Consider the following 17251-nt stretch of genomic DNA (forward strand, 5'->3'; position numbering starts at 1 on the left):
GCGCCGCGGGCCGGGGAGGCGGGGCGGTGGCCCACCCCCGGATCTGTCCGGTCCAGGGCGCGAGCGCGACCGGCAGCCCCCGGCCTTGCGCACTGCGGAGGGTTGAAGGTGGGCCCTCCCCCAACCCCACACTCGCCCTCCGGCCTCTTAGACCCCACTGAGATCAGGGCTCTTGGGTCCCGCACAGAGAGACCAAGGGTGAGACTCGGCTCCCTTGATCGCTATGGCCTTGGCACGCCTGGCTTTCGCTTCCGGTTGCTTGAATTTGTCAAGTACTCAGAGGAAACGGTTTTTAAAGGAGGCAAACACAGTGGTGACTGCTGTGGGACGAAAGGGCCCGGCAGCGAAGAACCTTAATATAGTTGAGAGAAATGCCTTCAGACGAGGAATTTCACTGGCTTTACGAGATGCAGAGCAAATGTCACGTCCCTGCTCCCCTTCCAACACCACCTCTCACCGCCCTCTGTTCACGCCAGTCGGCTGAGTGCTTCCTTGTTTGTTTTCTGCTAAGCCATATCTCTCAAAGGGTTGATTTCCTGGATTCTCCCAAATTCCCTGCTCCCTATGCTTCCCTTCTTTCAAGAAGTATTTACTGAGCATCAACTGAGTTGGGACCAAACCTCAAGCCCAAGAGAGGAGCAAAGAGCAGGGCACTCTGTAGCACAAGCTGGGGTCAGGCCTTGCCTGGAGCCTGGTGGGGGAGCTTCACCTCAAAGTCAGGAAGCTTCTGTCCCCTGTAATTGATGAGGAATGATTGGTTTTGGCAACTCCGTAAAAGCTGGAAGTTGGATCTGGGAAGAGACTGGCAGGGGCCCTAATAGCTAGAAGCCACTGTCTGCCTCTTTTTTCTGACCATTTTATCCACATTTGTTAATTATTTCTCCTCTTTTTTTCTACTTATGGTTTAAATCTATTCAAAGAATATAAAGATTCTTCTCAGGCTAGGATGAGCAGAGGGGAAATCATATCCCAGATTAGACATGAAGCTTCTGCACCCCCTTGGCAGTTTCTCAGTCCAGAAATGCCAGACTCAGGCCCTGGGCAGCCCTTTCTTCATCTCCCCACTTCAATTGGGCTGCTCAGCATTCTTGCTATGACCAAGTTTTACCAGGGCAAGATCTTTCTCATATTTTTACCAGTGCTCTTGACCTATTTTAGTGTTCTTTGCACTTTGTACTTTAGTGTTCTTTATACTTTGGAAAGATGTTCAGGAACTCATAGTAAATCACTGGCAAATTTTAGGGCTGAAGTGTGGCATTACTTGGTATTACTTTCATTGCTAAATTTTATTTTGTGAAGTACCTGCATGCTTTGAATTGAAAGCTTTGCTCTGCTCTAGCTATCACTTAAAAAAAAATTATTTGGAACACATTTTGTTCACATTTTTCCAAAATCAAACTTACAAAAATTCCCAGAGAAATAATCTGAGGGTTAGCTGGTACTGGATAGTAGTAACATATGGCCTAATAAATTATATAATCCTGTGGTAACACTCAGGTTTTTTTTTAGAACATATCAGAGAAGCCATATAATTGTATCTGAACACTCATTTAGCAATACTAAATCTGGACCATCCTGTTTTCTTTCTCATCTTAATCCATATCTTAAAAAGCATATCTCTTCAGATTGACAAATGCCTTGACCAGAGTCTTTATCATAAATCAAATTTCATTCACTAAATAAACATTTACTCACTGTCTACTATATTTTAGACATTATACATTGACTTCAAAGCTCCTCTGGTTTAGTGGACGAGAAAGACAATGTAAATAGTGTGATAGGTGCTAAATATGAGTGTCAAGAACTGTGCAGAGTCTGGGATTTATCCTACCGATAAGCTAACAAGTTGGTCTTTATTGTTTCAAGGATGCTGTCAAAAGATACAAGATTCCTGGGTCAGGGATAGAGAACTTTATCATTCACTCCAAAAGCAGTATCCAGAGCTTCCTGTTGGTTTGTGCTGAATTCCCATGTTCCCTGATACGTGATGAGTTATGTTCTTCCATAATTCATATGTTGAAGCACTAACCCAATACTTCAGAATGTGACTGTATTTGAAGACAGGGCCTTTAAAGAGATAATTAAGTTAAAAGTGTGCCATTGGAGCAGGCCTTAATCCAATCTAATTGATGTCTTTATAAGAAGAGGAAATTTGGACACACAGAAAGACACCAGGAATGCTTGGGCATAGAAGAAAGACCATGTGAAGATGCAGTGAGAAAGCGTCTATCTGCAATCTGAGGAGAGAGGCCTCAGGAGAAATCTAACCTGTAGACATCTTGATCTTGGACTTCTAGCCTCCAGAACAGTGAGAAAATAAATTCTGTTGTGTGAGCCACTCAGTCTGATATTTCGTTATGGCAGCCCTAGTAAACCAATATGCGCCCTTCCTCCCCAGATTCAGTGGGAACAATGCAAAAGGCCTCTCATGGTTGCCTGTATTGCAAGAGAAGCACACGGAATTTAGGGGATTGCCACTTTCAGAGTAAGGTGAATTAAGCCTGCTCTTCACTGATGGGGAAATTTTATCTCATCCTTCACGGTTGCTTGATGCAAACACAACCCTAAGAAATGACATGGGTAAAGATTGTTCAAGGACTTAACATTCTTGGCATACCCAGCAAAAATGTTCAGAGATGTTCAGGGCCTATGGCAAATTACCTTTCCTAAAGTAAGTATGCCATATGAAGGCCAGTTAACCTAATCTTGGGAGAATTAAGAGAGACTTTCTGAAAGACATGACATCTGCATTGAAACATAAAGGTCAAAAAGGAATCTGCCACAGGAAAAGTGGTAGAAGGTCTTTCCAGGCAATAGAAAAGTCACATACAAACTTGAAGTAATTGACACACTTCAAGAAATTTCTGTCCTGTCGGAGCCAGCCGACGAAGTAATTGAGGGTGCATGGACTGAGGAAAAGAAAGAAGACAGACAGAATTGCAGGAGGGAGCACAGATTCAAGCTGTGTCTGTGTCCCCGAGTTTATTTAGAACACACTATTTATAACATTACAATAAGAAAGACAGTAGTCAAGAACCAAGGTTAGCCAGATTACTTATCTAGTAGAACAATGAGATTCTCACAACTCAGAACTCTCTGCTAAACTGTAGCAAGGAATGTGCAGTGATTGCTATGTGAACAGTTACCTCCCGGTTTTTCCCAGTGCTTTACAATCTCAACTTCTTACATTGTTGCCAAGTACACAAATATCCTTGTTCCTTGTTATACGTTTTCACATGTCCATAAGTGACTCCCCACACTGTCCCCTTTCACATTTATCTCTATATTAAATTCCAGTCTCAAACAAAGAATTGTAGTCTATGTGTGGCTCTGAAAGGTCTACATTTAGTATACTTTTATGAATTGCTCTGGTCCCTGGAATCCTCACATTAAAGCTCTATAAACTTCACAGCTATTGATTGTCCACCCTTTCTAGTAACTGCTCCTCTTTTTTTTTTTACTCTACAATTCACAATTAACAGTGGGGCTTTGTAAAATATCACCTTAACCCATGGCCACAGTTGATTTGCCCATAGTTTGGAAACTGTCTCATGCTGAACCAATCAAAATCTTTTCCTTGGGAGTTTAAAATCAGGATTAAGAGATTTCAATTTGTCACCGACTGTTCTCTTAAACAGAGGTAATGTAAAGTTCACTTTTTTTTTTTTTTTTTTTTTGCCTTGCAGACAAAATGGAGGAGTCATAGAAAATTCTCTGGGTTTTCTATATGGTGTATTATACAGGCTTGACAGAGTTCATAAGCAGCATCTCTGCTCTTGGTCATCTGATACATGTCCCTGTATCCTTATAAATTATTCTTTTGACATTAGAGAATTGTCTCATTTTCAATGTCATTAATTAGTAAAAACCTTACATGGGCTTAAGTGAGCTTAGATCCCATAAAAAGGATAAATATTTATTTTAGTTATTTCAGTAGTATTTATTCAGCACCCAATTTGTCATGCATTCTGCAAGGTGCTGGGAGTATAAACTTGTAAACTGCCCTTCCACTTATGACAGTTACTAGGGTGAATTTTAGGTTGTGAGACAATTGGCATTCAGAATCTCATAACATAGGGGTATTTCCTCCTAAAACACTACAACTCATTGGTCCATGTTGAGTCAGGGACTCATCCTTGAACTAATCAACTTTGCCCAACTTTGCTCTTAGGGTCATGTAAGAACATTGATTCTTCCACAATGAATCTGGGTGGGGGGAGGTTTGGGCAGTCAGAGAATGGAGTTCCAGAGAAAAGAAAAAAGTGTCTACTGAGAAGACAATTTTATCAGTATCCATTATATACCTCCAAAACATTTCTAGAAGTACTTCTGAGTTTACTCTAGATTGTAATGAAAGCATAATCTGGAAAGAATGGTTGGGAAGAAAGTTTAGAGGGAAGATTAATGCTACCATTTATTTTATTAAAACACAATGTTTCCTTTTCATCAAAAGGAAAAAAAAACAGCTCTCTTTTTCGTATCTGTATGAGATGGTGGATGTTAACTAAACATATTATGGTAATCATTTCTCTATGTAAGTCATGTCATTATGCAATGTTATATGTCAATTATATTGCAATAAAATTGAAAACACTTTCACAAAATCAAGTACAAATTTTAATTTTTTAAAAGAAATTAATTTATTTAATATTCTCCTGGATAGTAAATCTTTTAAAAAATTATCTTTCATTTTTTCCCCCTCTTTTAATTCCCCCCCACTTCCACCCCTAACCTAGGGATGTTGCCATCTTCTCTTAAGAACTGGATATCTGAAGATGGGGCATCTCCCCCCATGCACTCGTGGCATGCACCTGGGGCCTAGCGTGCACCCAGGGCCTGGCCCTGGCATGGCACACCCGGTGCCTGGCTATGGCTCTACCTGGGGCACGAACCCCAGGACCTTCTGCGTGTAAAGCAGATGTGCTAACCACTACGCTATGGAGCCACTGCCTCATCTTTAACTTTTTTCTGCATACCCATTGATATATAATTCTAAGTGCATAATATAATCACGATTACATGCACACATCTATTTCTATGTATACATACATATGTGTGTATTTGCAGTTTCTTTTTTGGAGGGACTCGTGGCTACCCCTCCTCTCTTTTCTGCTGTTCTTGGACATACCCTCCAATACCTCCCAGTCCCCCATCCACCCCTGCCTCTCATCCCCTAGACATAAAGAAACTGACATTAATGGCCTAGTATGTATCTCTCCATATGAATACATACATATGCAGAGTTTTTAGTCAATGCTTTCCAAAAATGAGATTTTGCTTTTCTCATTCAAATTCTTCCAACTCAAATTATATAGCTTTATTTTATTCTTTTTAATGGTTTCATAATATTACATATGTGTATGTTCCACGGTATATTCAATAATTTTTATTAGGTATTCACTTTGTTTCTAGCTTTTGCCACAATGAACATTGTAACAAGAAAAATTCTTATGTGTAAAGTCTAAACATACTAGCGCTTTTATTTTTATTAATTTCTGGGGAAAATGAATATGGTGATTCAGTCTATTGGCTCACTCAACTCCCTGATTTTACATCTTCCTGGTCATAACAGAGACAGCAGCTCCCATAGTAATCCAATTCTGTGGCATGGCTTTAGGAATTGGTCCTGGAATTTCAGCTGAATGTCTTATTTCCTCAGCCCTACCAATGTGTTTGTGAGCGAACTATATACGCTTTAAAAAATCCTTTTCTACTTGAACTACCTAGAGAGGATTATATTGTCTACAACTAAAAATCCTAGCTGATACAATTATTTTAAGTTTTCATAAAGGACAGTAAGAATATTTTGAATAAAATACTGCCCATGTTCAAGATGACACTCTCCTATTCTTGGTAGAGAAATGGGTTAGGTTGCTTTCCTAAAAAAGATAAATTCTATTAATTTATTTAGCAGAAATTAACATTGCATATCTTATATTACAACTGGAAAGATTTGCTTATCTTTCATCAGTGCTACTGAGCAAGTAGATGATCCAACTCCAAGTAGCTCCTTCTTCCTCTAAATGTGGGAACTCTCAGAGAAATGCCAGACTTTATTTATTCCTCCTCTATTAGGCAATCAAGTACAGTGATCTCCGTTTGTTGGTTGCTTGCTTTGGGTACAAATAGAAGAGAGAGAAGTCACTATTTTTTAAAACTGCTCATATAACTGATCTCATTCAGTAGCCCCCAGGAAAATTTGTTTGAAGACTTTTGTACCCCCTCACCTTTTCTGTATTTTTCCTGAGATGGTCACACTTAAAAATCATCATTTGAAGACGGGGGAAAAAAAACTAAGTCAAGCAGTTCATCTATTTAAATCATTTATTTCAACACGGGCATTGTTTTAAATTTGCACTTTGTCTTATTACACATTCCATAGCTAGAGAACAGGTTTGAGAACCCGTACATAAAAGGATTATCTAACAACATGTTAACGAAAGTGCATAAGGCTTATTTGTTTCAGAACACAGAAGTGCCAATCCCAAGAAGACCCTACATAGCAATGCATCACGAACTTGCTTGGAAAGTAAAATATTTACATATTTACACTGTACATTTAAATGGGATATTCTGAAGCATCATTACTATTATTAACAATAAACTCTTAGCAATTAGGCCTCTTTAACCCTTTGACCAATCGACGAAATACATTACTCTTATGGAGGTGTGGATTTTCCAATTTGATTTCCATCTTCGCCATAACCTAAGTGGACTTTCTTTCGCCACCTCCATACAGTCACATAGTTGCCTCCTACACTAAGTAGCTTTTAAGAGCTTATCCTAGCCAAAACCTTGTTAGTAGCAGTTGAAGTTTTATTAATATCAATGTATTTACAATGTAAAAGGGTAAAGTATTTGAAGGAAAGTCTCTAAAAATGAAAAAAATCTCATTGAGCCCTCTTTTAAGTAGACTTTACATGTAAAATTTATGGTTATTGAAGTCCATTATCTAAACAAGTTACTAATTTACCAGGTACTTATTAGTATTGATTCTCTCATGGTTTACTCCATTTATGCGAATATTTATTTTAACAATGACTATACTTTTTAGAAAACAAGTTATGAATATAAAAATGACTATTATAGATTAATATGGCTATACCAAAAATGAATATTAAAATGCAGCAGTTTGTATGTTAAAATACATAGAAATTAGCCATACTTCTTTCACGAAGGGTTTTATACAAGTATAAAACTATAGAAGGTGCTATTTTAATGGATTTTCTGTTTTCTCGATTCTTGAGCCAGACCAACAAGCAAACATTACAGTGAAAGTGAGCACTGACCATCAGTTACCTTTGAATTCAGATAATATATTCTAGTGCAAAGAATCAGGTCACTAAAGTCATTGTTTATCCTCACCTTAACTTACCTATGTCAAGGGCGTTAATGTTGATAGAGCCTAAATTCAGTGAAAAATAAGTTAGTTTTATTTCACCTTTTGTAGGACACATATAGACTCAGAGTATTTGCTGAAATAGAACTCGCAGGCTGATCATTAAAAAAATCAAGAATCTTAATATTAAAATAATAACTGCATATCTTTAAATGACATAAAAAAACAGGTCATGGCTTATGAAAATTTTACTTAAATAATTAGATAAATAGAAAATGGGGGAAAGTAGAATTTACAAACATACATAAAACAAAAAATCAGTTGTTATTTTTTCTTTATGTACAAAATTAAATTGAAAAATGCAAAAGAGTCGATTTAAAATTCTATTATCAGTCTCTTTAAGTTCAAGATTGGTCAGGGCCTGAAGTTTAAAACAATTTTCAGCTTTAAGGAGTAGCTTTCATGTTAGTTACCACATCTTCATAGTTCTGAGTGGCACGGGAACAACTTAAACTTGCCCTGGTGTCTTGCTTCTGAGAAAGGCAATGATTAAGAAGGTAATGATAATATAGTTCTTTCTTGAATTTTATCAGTTCCAAATCTCTATACATTTCACTAACATCTATCATTATCCTTAACTTATATGGATAAAACAGAGCAGGTGAGAAAAATGGAAGAAACAGATTAGAGGAGAAAAATGGAAAATAAAATTAGGTCAGGAAGCAAATATAAACGAAACAAGATGAAATCTACTTATGTTGACCCTCACAGGCCTAAGATCCAGGATGGCATACTTTCTGTAGTTTTAGCAAATTATTTCCACCACCATCTATTGGTCTTTATTTTGAGTAGGAGGAGAGAAATTCCCAGAAGTTCTGCATGGCAACTAAAGGGTTAGGAAAGTCTGATTATCAAAGGATATGAGAAGTTATTTAGTCTAGATAAATTACTGAAAGACTTGTAGGGATAAGCCCTTAGAAACAATGCCTTATTCCCAAGGGTTTGGTAAATGATCTGGCAAAGAAGCCTGTGAATCTCAGGGTGTCAGATCTGACTAGGCAGCACTTTAGGGACTTGGCCAAGGCTATGTAACCACTTGGTACTTGTGACTAAAATGCCCCATATGGAAAATGAAGAAAATAGAAAAACGGATAGTGCTGGATAAATGGGAAAAACCAGTTGCTCAGAGAGCTGAAGTAAGGATGTCAGTCTCATGAAGGGGTGTCTACTTCTCTCTACCCCTCAGTTACATTTCCTTCCTAAGCAGAAATTCGGTGGCCAAGTCACCTTCTGTACCCTCAGGTTCCTGGCTTGAGTCCTTGACTTGATTAAAATTCAGTTCTTAGCAATTCAGCCAATCCTTACAAACCATTTTAAAGGAATTCCTAGGAGTACTAGTGTTGTTTGGCTTACTAGGGATTCAGTTCCTCATCTGTAATCTCAATAAGCACTTTAAACATGTAGCTCTCTAGCTCCACTATGGACACCATTATGAAAATTCTTTCATCTTTGGTTGAAAGGGAAAAACAAAAACGAAAACGAAAACAAAAACAAAAACCCAACCCTAAACCTCCTACATATCGATGAGTCAAACAGGATGATAATATTTACTCCATTGTCATTATCCTTACATTTTATTTAATATTATGAGTATGGGGTGTGGACCAGAGGAAGCAATACAGAGTGTTGCAATTGTGCTGGGTAACTAATAAGTTTTGTACGTGCCTGAGATATTAGGGTTGTAAATCACAATGAAGTGTGTAAATAAAGTTAAAGGGAAAGTAGAGCAGAAAGCCAAGGATATATACAGAGGAAGAAAAGAGCAGAGAATTCATTGCTCTAGAATTCAGGAAGTGTATGTGTAGGCTGTGGAAGGGGGGAAAATGGATTGTTTCAGAGCAGATACTACCCAAATAGATCTTTTTTATATCTGTCATTCCCATGGACATACACATTTATACTTTATTTCCATTACAAACTTTTGGTGAAAAGTATATGCATTTTATTGAAAAAGCCTCACAGTTCTGACTCTTTGTCATTTTCATCCAGGTAGTATTCATCATCTGTGGTTGTGTCTGTGTCACCATCTGAGTCTACTGGGTCCTCTTCATAGATATTAAGTGGCATGCTGAGAGATAAGCCATCTTCTGGCATCTGATTGCTGGAAGAATTTGAGCTCGATGACTCCGTTGGGTTAGAAGGGTTAATTATGTCATCTTTCAGGAAGCCAGGGTTCTTAAGAAAACTTGGTTTCCATAATCTTCCTTGTGTGAGTGACCTCTTTACATTCTCCAAGAAAGCCAACTGTTGTTCCTTTCCAAAAATCCCATAGTCGATAGGCCTGGATATCGAGGTTGCAGATTTGGGACCTGTTTTCGTCCTGCCGCTATACAAAGCCCAACTTTCATTTTCATCACAGGAGGAAAGTTCAGAAAAAGACTTGAATCTTCGATTGCATCCGCTGTTGGAGAATTCATCCCCCAGGGTCAGTTGGCTCAGGGCATTGTCAGTAGAAATGCCTTCAGAAAAATGGCGCCCCCTGGCTTTTGGAGGATGGCTTTTGCGTAGCAGATCACCGTGCACACTGATGCTTTTTAAACTCTTTGAACGATAGGGCTGTGGCTCAGCTTCCCACTCCAGAGATACAGCACTCCTTTGTAGTTGCTGATAACCGGCCTGTGGGGTGCTTATTGTGGATTTCTCTGCAGGCTTCAGCGGAAAATGAGGGTTCCGTCTCCTCTGATGGTCAGAGAAGCTGGCTTCCCCTAGGCTGGTGAAGGTGGGTTGGGCCGGGGTTCCTGACTCTCTTTCCAAAGTCTGAGCTACCGTTAAATCTTTAGAATTCTCATAGGTTGGTGGTAATTCTGAGATATTTTTAAACTCATTCTGATGTGGTCCTGAGATGCTGTTAGACTTCTGATTGTTTAAGTGTGTACAAGCTTCTCTTTTGGATGTTATGGTAACCTGGAAAGGGTTCTTTGATTTCCCCATGTCCATTCCATCAATACTTAGCCTGCTTTTATCTGTGGATTCTGTGGACTTTGGAATAGGCTCAGGGGACAGTGGGTTGCACTCTGGTGTGCCAAGAGATAAATCACTGAAGTCAGAACTGTTCCCATTTTGAGGGAAGATAGTAGCTACATGCCTTCTGGGGCTTAAATCTTTAGCTGGAAATTTTCTGCTTGTTTTGGACTTGGGTGCCAAACTCTGTTTAACTGATGATCTGTTTTTCCCTTTTCCTAGGTCATCCAAACTGATTTTATTTTTATTACTTCTTGCAGGAAGTAAAAGTTGATCCCATGCCAACCTCTGCATTTCATCTTTAGCCTTGCTGTTCTCTGTCAAATTTACCTCCTGACTTCTTTGAAGTGGTTCTCTGGGTTCAGAATGCAAATTGTCTAAATCTCTTTCACCTGAACAAGTCCCCTCATCAAGCTGTAGTTTATGCAAAGCTGGAGAAAGAGCAAAGACTTGGCTTTCTGAGTCAGAAAGTGATTTATCAGTCTTTTTTCGGAAATCTGCTCCAATTTCCCCTCTGACTTTCCTAGGCTGAAATCCATCATCTTTAGCTATGCCTGTGATATCTTTCTGAAGACATTTTCTACTTCCGGTAGCTGTAATGGCTATACCACTACCTGCACACTCCCCAGAACTTCTTCTGGTTTGGGGATTTTCAACATTCTCTTCTGAATTGGCTGGAAGATTAGAAGGATCACTGTTACCTGATTTAATGGATTTCTGACAATTTTCAGATTTCTCTTCTATAACTTTTTTTTCCTGAAGCATTGATGAAGTACACAGGGTTTCACTTTGCAATTCTTTCCCTCTGTCTTTCCTGCTTTGAGACTCACTTAGAGGTATTTTAGTTAAGTTATCTGGGGAAATCTCTCTAGTTTTAGGTTCTCCTTTATGAAGAGAGACATTTGCCTCAATAGAAGACATTTCCTGTAATGAGGGCCCAATACTTGGTAATTGTGAAACAGTCACATTTTCAGTGTTGTGAGAACGACAAAGGCTATTCTCCTGAGCAGAGCTGAGCAGCATCTTCGGATCTTCAGATGAAGGTGTTCCTGACTGCTCTTGTGTAGAACTGCGTTTGTCTTTTTCTAAAGCATTAGGAAATGTTTCAGTCCCCAATTTAGTTGATTCTGTAAGTGAATTGATATTTTGTGTGTACTTTTGAAGGAGGTCACAGAATTTTTTGCTGTGTTTCCTTGGTAGAGTATAATATACTGAAACTATCTCAAGGCATTTTACATTATCTTCATCACCAGATACAGAAAACATACTAGTAGTCTTAAATTTGTATAATGTTTTCCCACTTTTTTCCCCTGACATACCTGAAGAAAAAGGTGAAAAGTCTTCATTTAAAAGGGAAAACATACTTGTACTGGAGGCAGCAATTTTACCATCCTTTTCAGTACATTCTTGAGAATACTCCTTTTGGTGGTGTCTTCTGGTTATAGAAGAATCCCTAACAGAGGAGTTACTTTCCAGAGGATTAATGGTTTTCTCCTCAGGCCTTAGTGTTATAGCAGAAGCATCCATGTTGGAGACCAAGCATCTTTCTTTTTCATCTTTTTCAACTGAGGCGCATGATACCCCTGAAGGACATGACACAGCCCTCTTGATGAGGAATGGAAGTGGTCCTTTTCTAATGGAAGCAGATCCAATGTTCGTCACATTTGTCATCCTCTCTGTGGCTTCAGGTGCTACTGAGTCTGAAACTACTGTAGAACATTTGCTTTCTGATTTTGAATAACTGGGATTGATTTTGTTTGATGTGTCTTTCCCTATTGGATCTTCCACATTATTTTCGATTTGGAGTGGAAGTGGCTCATTCCTAAATGAAGAAGCCATTATTTTACTTTCTGACTTCCTGTTACTGATGGGAAAACTGGCTGCTTTTCTTGGTAGGGTACAATAAATTGTGTGAAGCTCAGGAGCCTTGGAATTGCTTTGATTCATGTCAATGAAGCTACTGCTGTCATTTGTGGGTATTGATTTACTTTCTGTTTTGCTTAACTGTTCAATATAGGATATACGTCGTCTTACTTTCCCTTTTCCCTTTCCTGCCCTGAAAGGAGGGTGTACGTGGCATTTGACAACATCAACCACTTCATTATGTACAGACACACAGCTATCATCACTCTTTTGATTTTCTGAGGGGCTTAGGGCTAACTGATTGTTCTGATTCTTGCTATCACTGTCTTTTTCTTCTTTTTCTCCCCAAGATGGATCTTTGCCCAAAGGAGTTTTCTTGAAGAACACTGTAGTAGAAGGAACCACCAGTGCATCAAGGAAAGAATTATTCGATGGAGAGGAATCTGGTAGTATACCTGATGACAGACCTAAAGAAACACATGGGATACTGTGGCCAGTAGCTGACTTGCTATGGTCGGTAGAATGAATTTTGGCACATTGTTCTTCCTTGGTACCTAAAATTGCAGGCTTTTCTGGAGACTGTGCATTTTGATTATCAGTAGGTTCAGAGCTCCAGTGGTTATTTTTAATAATGCTTGAAGTACCTTCATTACTTACTATTAATTCCTGATTTGGGCTAGGAAGTGATGATGGTATTCTGCTTTCCCAAATGAAAGGAAAGGATGTTGCCGAGCCAAGTTTTCTGTTTTCAGTATAACGCTTATCTTTTTGTAGTTCATTGGCTTTCTCTCTCTGTGATATATGAATTTTGGAGATATCTTTCCGGGAAATGACTCTGGGTGACTTTTTTGAACTTATTGTGGTAGATGCATTAAAAACAAATCTGTTGCTTTTGGCTGAGTCTTGGGAGAGAGGATTTTGAAAATCAGCTGAAGGGTTAGAGATTATTGTCTGTGAAACAGGTTGGGGTACTACACTTGTTCTGTTTGTGTAATCCATCTTGTTTAGTTTATCTTTTTCTGAAACAGATTTGATCAAGTCTTTCTCATTATTCACTTCTGTGACTAAGATATTGGGTTGGCTTTCAGTAAGAGGTGGAGAATCGGCTGAATCACTGTTGGTTACAGTGACTTCTGTGTAGCTTCTTAATGGAAGAGAGGCAGGCTTAATTTTCTGCAAAGTGACTGTGGGATTGGGAATGCTGGAACTCTGAGAATTCCCTTCATCATCGGGAGTCTGGGGGAAGGAAGTTCCGAATGAGGATGCTAGAGTCTGAGCAATTCCCAATGAGTAAGGTTCTCTGTTAACATGTACTTCTGTAGGAGAACTGTCCCACTGACATTCTAACCCACCAGGTTTGATGTGGTAGCTTGAACTAGTCATGGAGCAAAGATTTGGTGTGCTGAAATGAATCATCTGGTTCCTGTTACCTTGTGATACCTCCATACTCTCCAGTGTGGTTGTCTGAGAGTCAAACTGCCAAGGATGTGGCTCTTCTTGGTCTCTGGAAATGTTTGTTCCATAACTGGGAGAAAATGATCCCCAGTGTTGAGTAGAAACACTATGGCTGCGACCAGTTGCTGCATTATTTGCTTCAGTGGAAATCATTTCAAAGTCTCTGTCAGAAGAAGTGAATGGTTTCCTGCTTTGATGAAAGCCAGACCAGGAAGAATATTCTTCCTGTTGCACCCCAAAAGGACTTTGCCCACTTCTCTGTTCCCTGCTTCGTCCAAAGGTATTGCTAAAGAAAGACTTAGCAAATGGGTTGTCTTGATGGTAGAATGGCATATTCTCTGAGTTCTCAAATGGGTCAGGACTCATTGCATTATCCATGGGGGAATTTAAACTAATGCTTCTGTAAACACCCTGTGAACGGTAAAATTCATATCTTCTATCCTCCTGAGAACACTTGGGATACATATATTGGTCAGCAGGGTCAATTTCCATTGGTGATGGTACCCTCAACTCTTCCTGATTCTGCCTGTCTCTACAAGAATCTGATCTATTCCATATGATGGATGATAAAGGAGTTCTCTTTGGGCTCTGCTGATGGCTTGATGGTATAAATCCACACTTGTTCTGAATTGTGGCTGGAAAATGTAAGCTTCTTGTTGTGAAGTACCCTGTAGCTGGTGAGGCTAATTGTTGCCTGCTGTCGAAACACAGAGAGGCACTACCAAAAGTGTTCTTTTGCACATAATCTTCTTTCAAAACTCTGGGCTCCCTTGTCCTGTACATATCATAAATTGTCCTTGTTCTAGGAGAAAAGGTTTTAAAACCTTCCCTAGGGGTTCCTGGTCTTAGGATGTCATAGATAGACATATTAGAAGTTTCATTATAGTGATTTTTGTGCCTTCCTGTGATATTACCGTGTCCGTTGCCACTGGAGTAAAAATGACTGAACCGTGTTCTTGATTCATAGTTGATAGGTGTTCTGGTATTCACTGAGCTTGAAGATTGTTCCTGAGCCAGTTTGCTATCCAAATCATCTAAAACTGAAAGGAAAATATGAGTGATTTTTTGGTATAACATTTTACAATCTATTAATAATTTGAGTGGGCCCCTCTTCAAGAAGCATAATCATTTATAATTTTATTTTTATCATATATCATAAATGTGATGACATTAGTTTTGATTATGTTTTTAAGACAGTCTGGCTTTTACAAAGCTATAATGGAAGTTTCTCTTTCATACTTTTTCCAAGTTAATCTTCCATAATGCCTTAAGGACATAAAGCTACATCATTTTTTTAACAACAAATTTTAATCATGATTTCTTTTAGTGCATTTTTGCATCACTAGGTAGCTAAAATATTTACTCAGAGGATCATAATACAAATATGAGTCTGTAAATAATGTGAATTCTCAGTTGCACCATTAAGAAAACAGCATTACCACTGAAAGTTTAGCACCTAATTTATAAATGTACTTATTTAGATGGATTTGAGCAATACATAAAATTTAAAGTTTTATACAATATTGTTCAATGATATGCTAAAGGCAGATTATTTTTCCTGGAAAAATTAAGATCCACTGGCACTCCTTTGATATAGCACTTTCTATGTGTCAGGTACAGTTCTAAGCACTTAATTTTTTAACTCATTAAATCCTCACATGACCTTATAAGGTCGGTATTATTACTAGTGTCATTTCATAAATGAGGAAAATGAGGCACAAAGTGATTCAGTAAGTTGCTGAGGTCACACAGGTAGTAAGTGGATCCAGGCAGTGTGTCTCCTGAGTCCATGCATGCAAGCACTGTGCAATGCCACCCTGTGCCATAAAAATTCACTTTTCATTTTCTCCTTTAATGAATTATAAGATGATTTCACTATGAGCACATAATATTACATAATGTCTCTCAGTAGCAAGGTTGGAGAGTGATGTCCAAGTTAGGGCCCATTGGCCTCCTCACAATACTGAGGACGTAGGCCAACCCCAGGTCCAGGGCCCACACTTACTAGGTCCACAGTCTCTGAGACCTCAGACAAGTTACAGGACATTTTCAGTTTGTTGATATTTCTTTGAATTGTGTTTATTTAATCATATTTGACATCTTTTCCTCACTAAAAACCTGTTAGAATTTAAATAGAATCATAATCTTTTAAGATTTTAAGATTCCCTAACGTCCAGTTGTAGTACATATCACTTTACTATATTCATGTCACAATAAATACAAATAGATTATATATTTATTGAAGAAATGTTCATAAAAAATCAAATCTGACATGAGAAATAAGTTATGAGGTTATTTAAATTGCTGAAGAAGTTTTTGGTTTACAGAAATTTTTCCTTCTGAGTTACATAAAATGGTGCACTCTCTTTGGTAATTTAAAATGATTTGTCATTTAAAAATGTGATTTTAACTCTTCTATGACTGGGAAAGTGAGGTATATTAGTATCTGAGTGAATGTAAGTAGGATTTATTTGTGGCATGTCGACTATGTTAGGGCAGGTGCTGAAGGGGTTTTTGAGATCTGTTCTGGATTTTCCCTACCCTATTTTATTTGTAAGTTGGTGCAAAAAATTCCTATTCTGTTTCTCCTCTTTATTTTCAGGAGCCAAGGTCATTTTTTCATTTCATAAATGGTACCTTTCCTCTCTCTACTAGCAAAATCTTTGTTTTGGAGCAGAGATTTTCCTTTTGGTCTTTTCTCTGAAGCAAGTTTTCTGCCAGGAACCATGTCACTAAACGGAGTCTCTAGGTTCACCATCCAGCTGGCTGTCTCTCTCGTACCACTCCACTTGTCCCACCTATAGGGCCAAGGTAATGTCATTGCCCCTGCAAATTGAATTAAGTTCCTCCAAATGACTTCAGAGTTCAACATTCAAATGGCCAGGCTGATTTTTATTATTATTATAACTTTTGTAAAGGGAAGCTATGCTTATATAATAATAACATCCATGTACATGTAGTACTTTTGGAATCTATTTCACTCTTTATTGTTATCTATGGTACTAGGTTAATTGTTTAACAATTAGATTTCATCACAGTGCGTTTATGTAAGTCCTAATCAGAAACTATAAAAGTTTATTAAGAACAGCAAACTTCATAGATATAGTTCCTAAAGGTGTATTTTTTTTCACCTGAGGTTAAATATTAAACATTATTACCATTCCATAGATTTATCAGGCTTGGTCTGAGAATATCTGCTTAGGTTATATTTAAATATAAGAATCTTTAATATTTGTGTTAATAGCATATAACAACATCCCCTTTAGATAAGGTAAACAGGAGGATTTCAAAAATAAAGTATAGGGTTTGATATGTTTTGAGCATTTTCATACAAACTGTAATTATTATTTGCTTTAGTACCGGGAGTTCCAAAGGCAATTTAATGCATAGACTTACCTTGGAAAAACTCATTCTCCAGCAGGGAAGCATCCCACGGAGGCACGCCACTTCCCTCCCTCATGCCTGCTGGCTTGGGGACAAATGCACTGTCAATTGGTTGATTTTCCAGAGGTGAATTGTATAGTTTTGCCTGCTAATTTAAAAATAGAAAATGCAACATTATTTCTGGACCTT

General features: G+C 38.3%; 1 protein-coding gene across 1 annotated transcript; it reads right to left on the reverse strand.

The window, feature by feature from the left end:
• Positions 1–7603: 7603 nt before the first annotated feature.
• EXPH5 (exophilin 5) lies at positions 7604–17229 on the reverse strand. The gene is made up of 2 exons (XM_039883175.1): positions 17075–17229; positions 7604–14718 (listed from the first exon to the last, which is right to left on the reverse strand). The coding sequence occupies exons 1-2, from the start codon at positions 17136–17138 to the stop codon at positions 9356–9358; spliced, it is 5427 nt and encodes a 1808-aa protein (XP_039739109.1). The 5' UTR covers positions 17139–17229; the 3' UTR covers positions 7604–9355.
• Positions 17230–17251: the final 22 nt, after the last annotated feature.

This window comes from Pteropus medius, unplaced genomic scaffold, assembly GCF_902729225.1.
Source record: "Pteropus medius unplaced genomic scaffold, Ma_sr-lr_union100, whole genome shotgun sequence".
Classification (NCBI taxonomy): Eukaryota; Metazoa; Chordata; class Mammalia; order Chiroptera; family Pteropodidae; genus Pteropus; species Pteropus medius.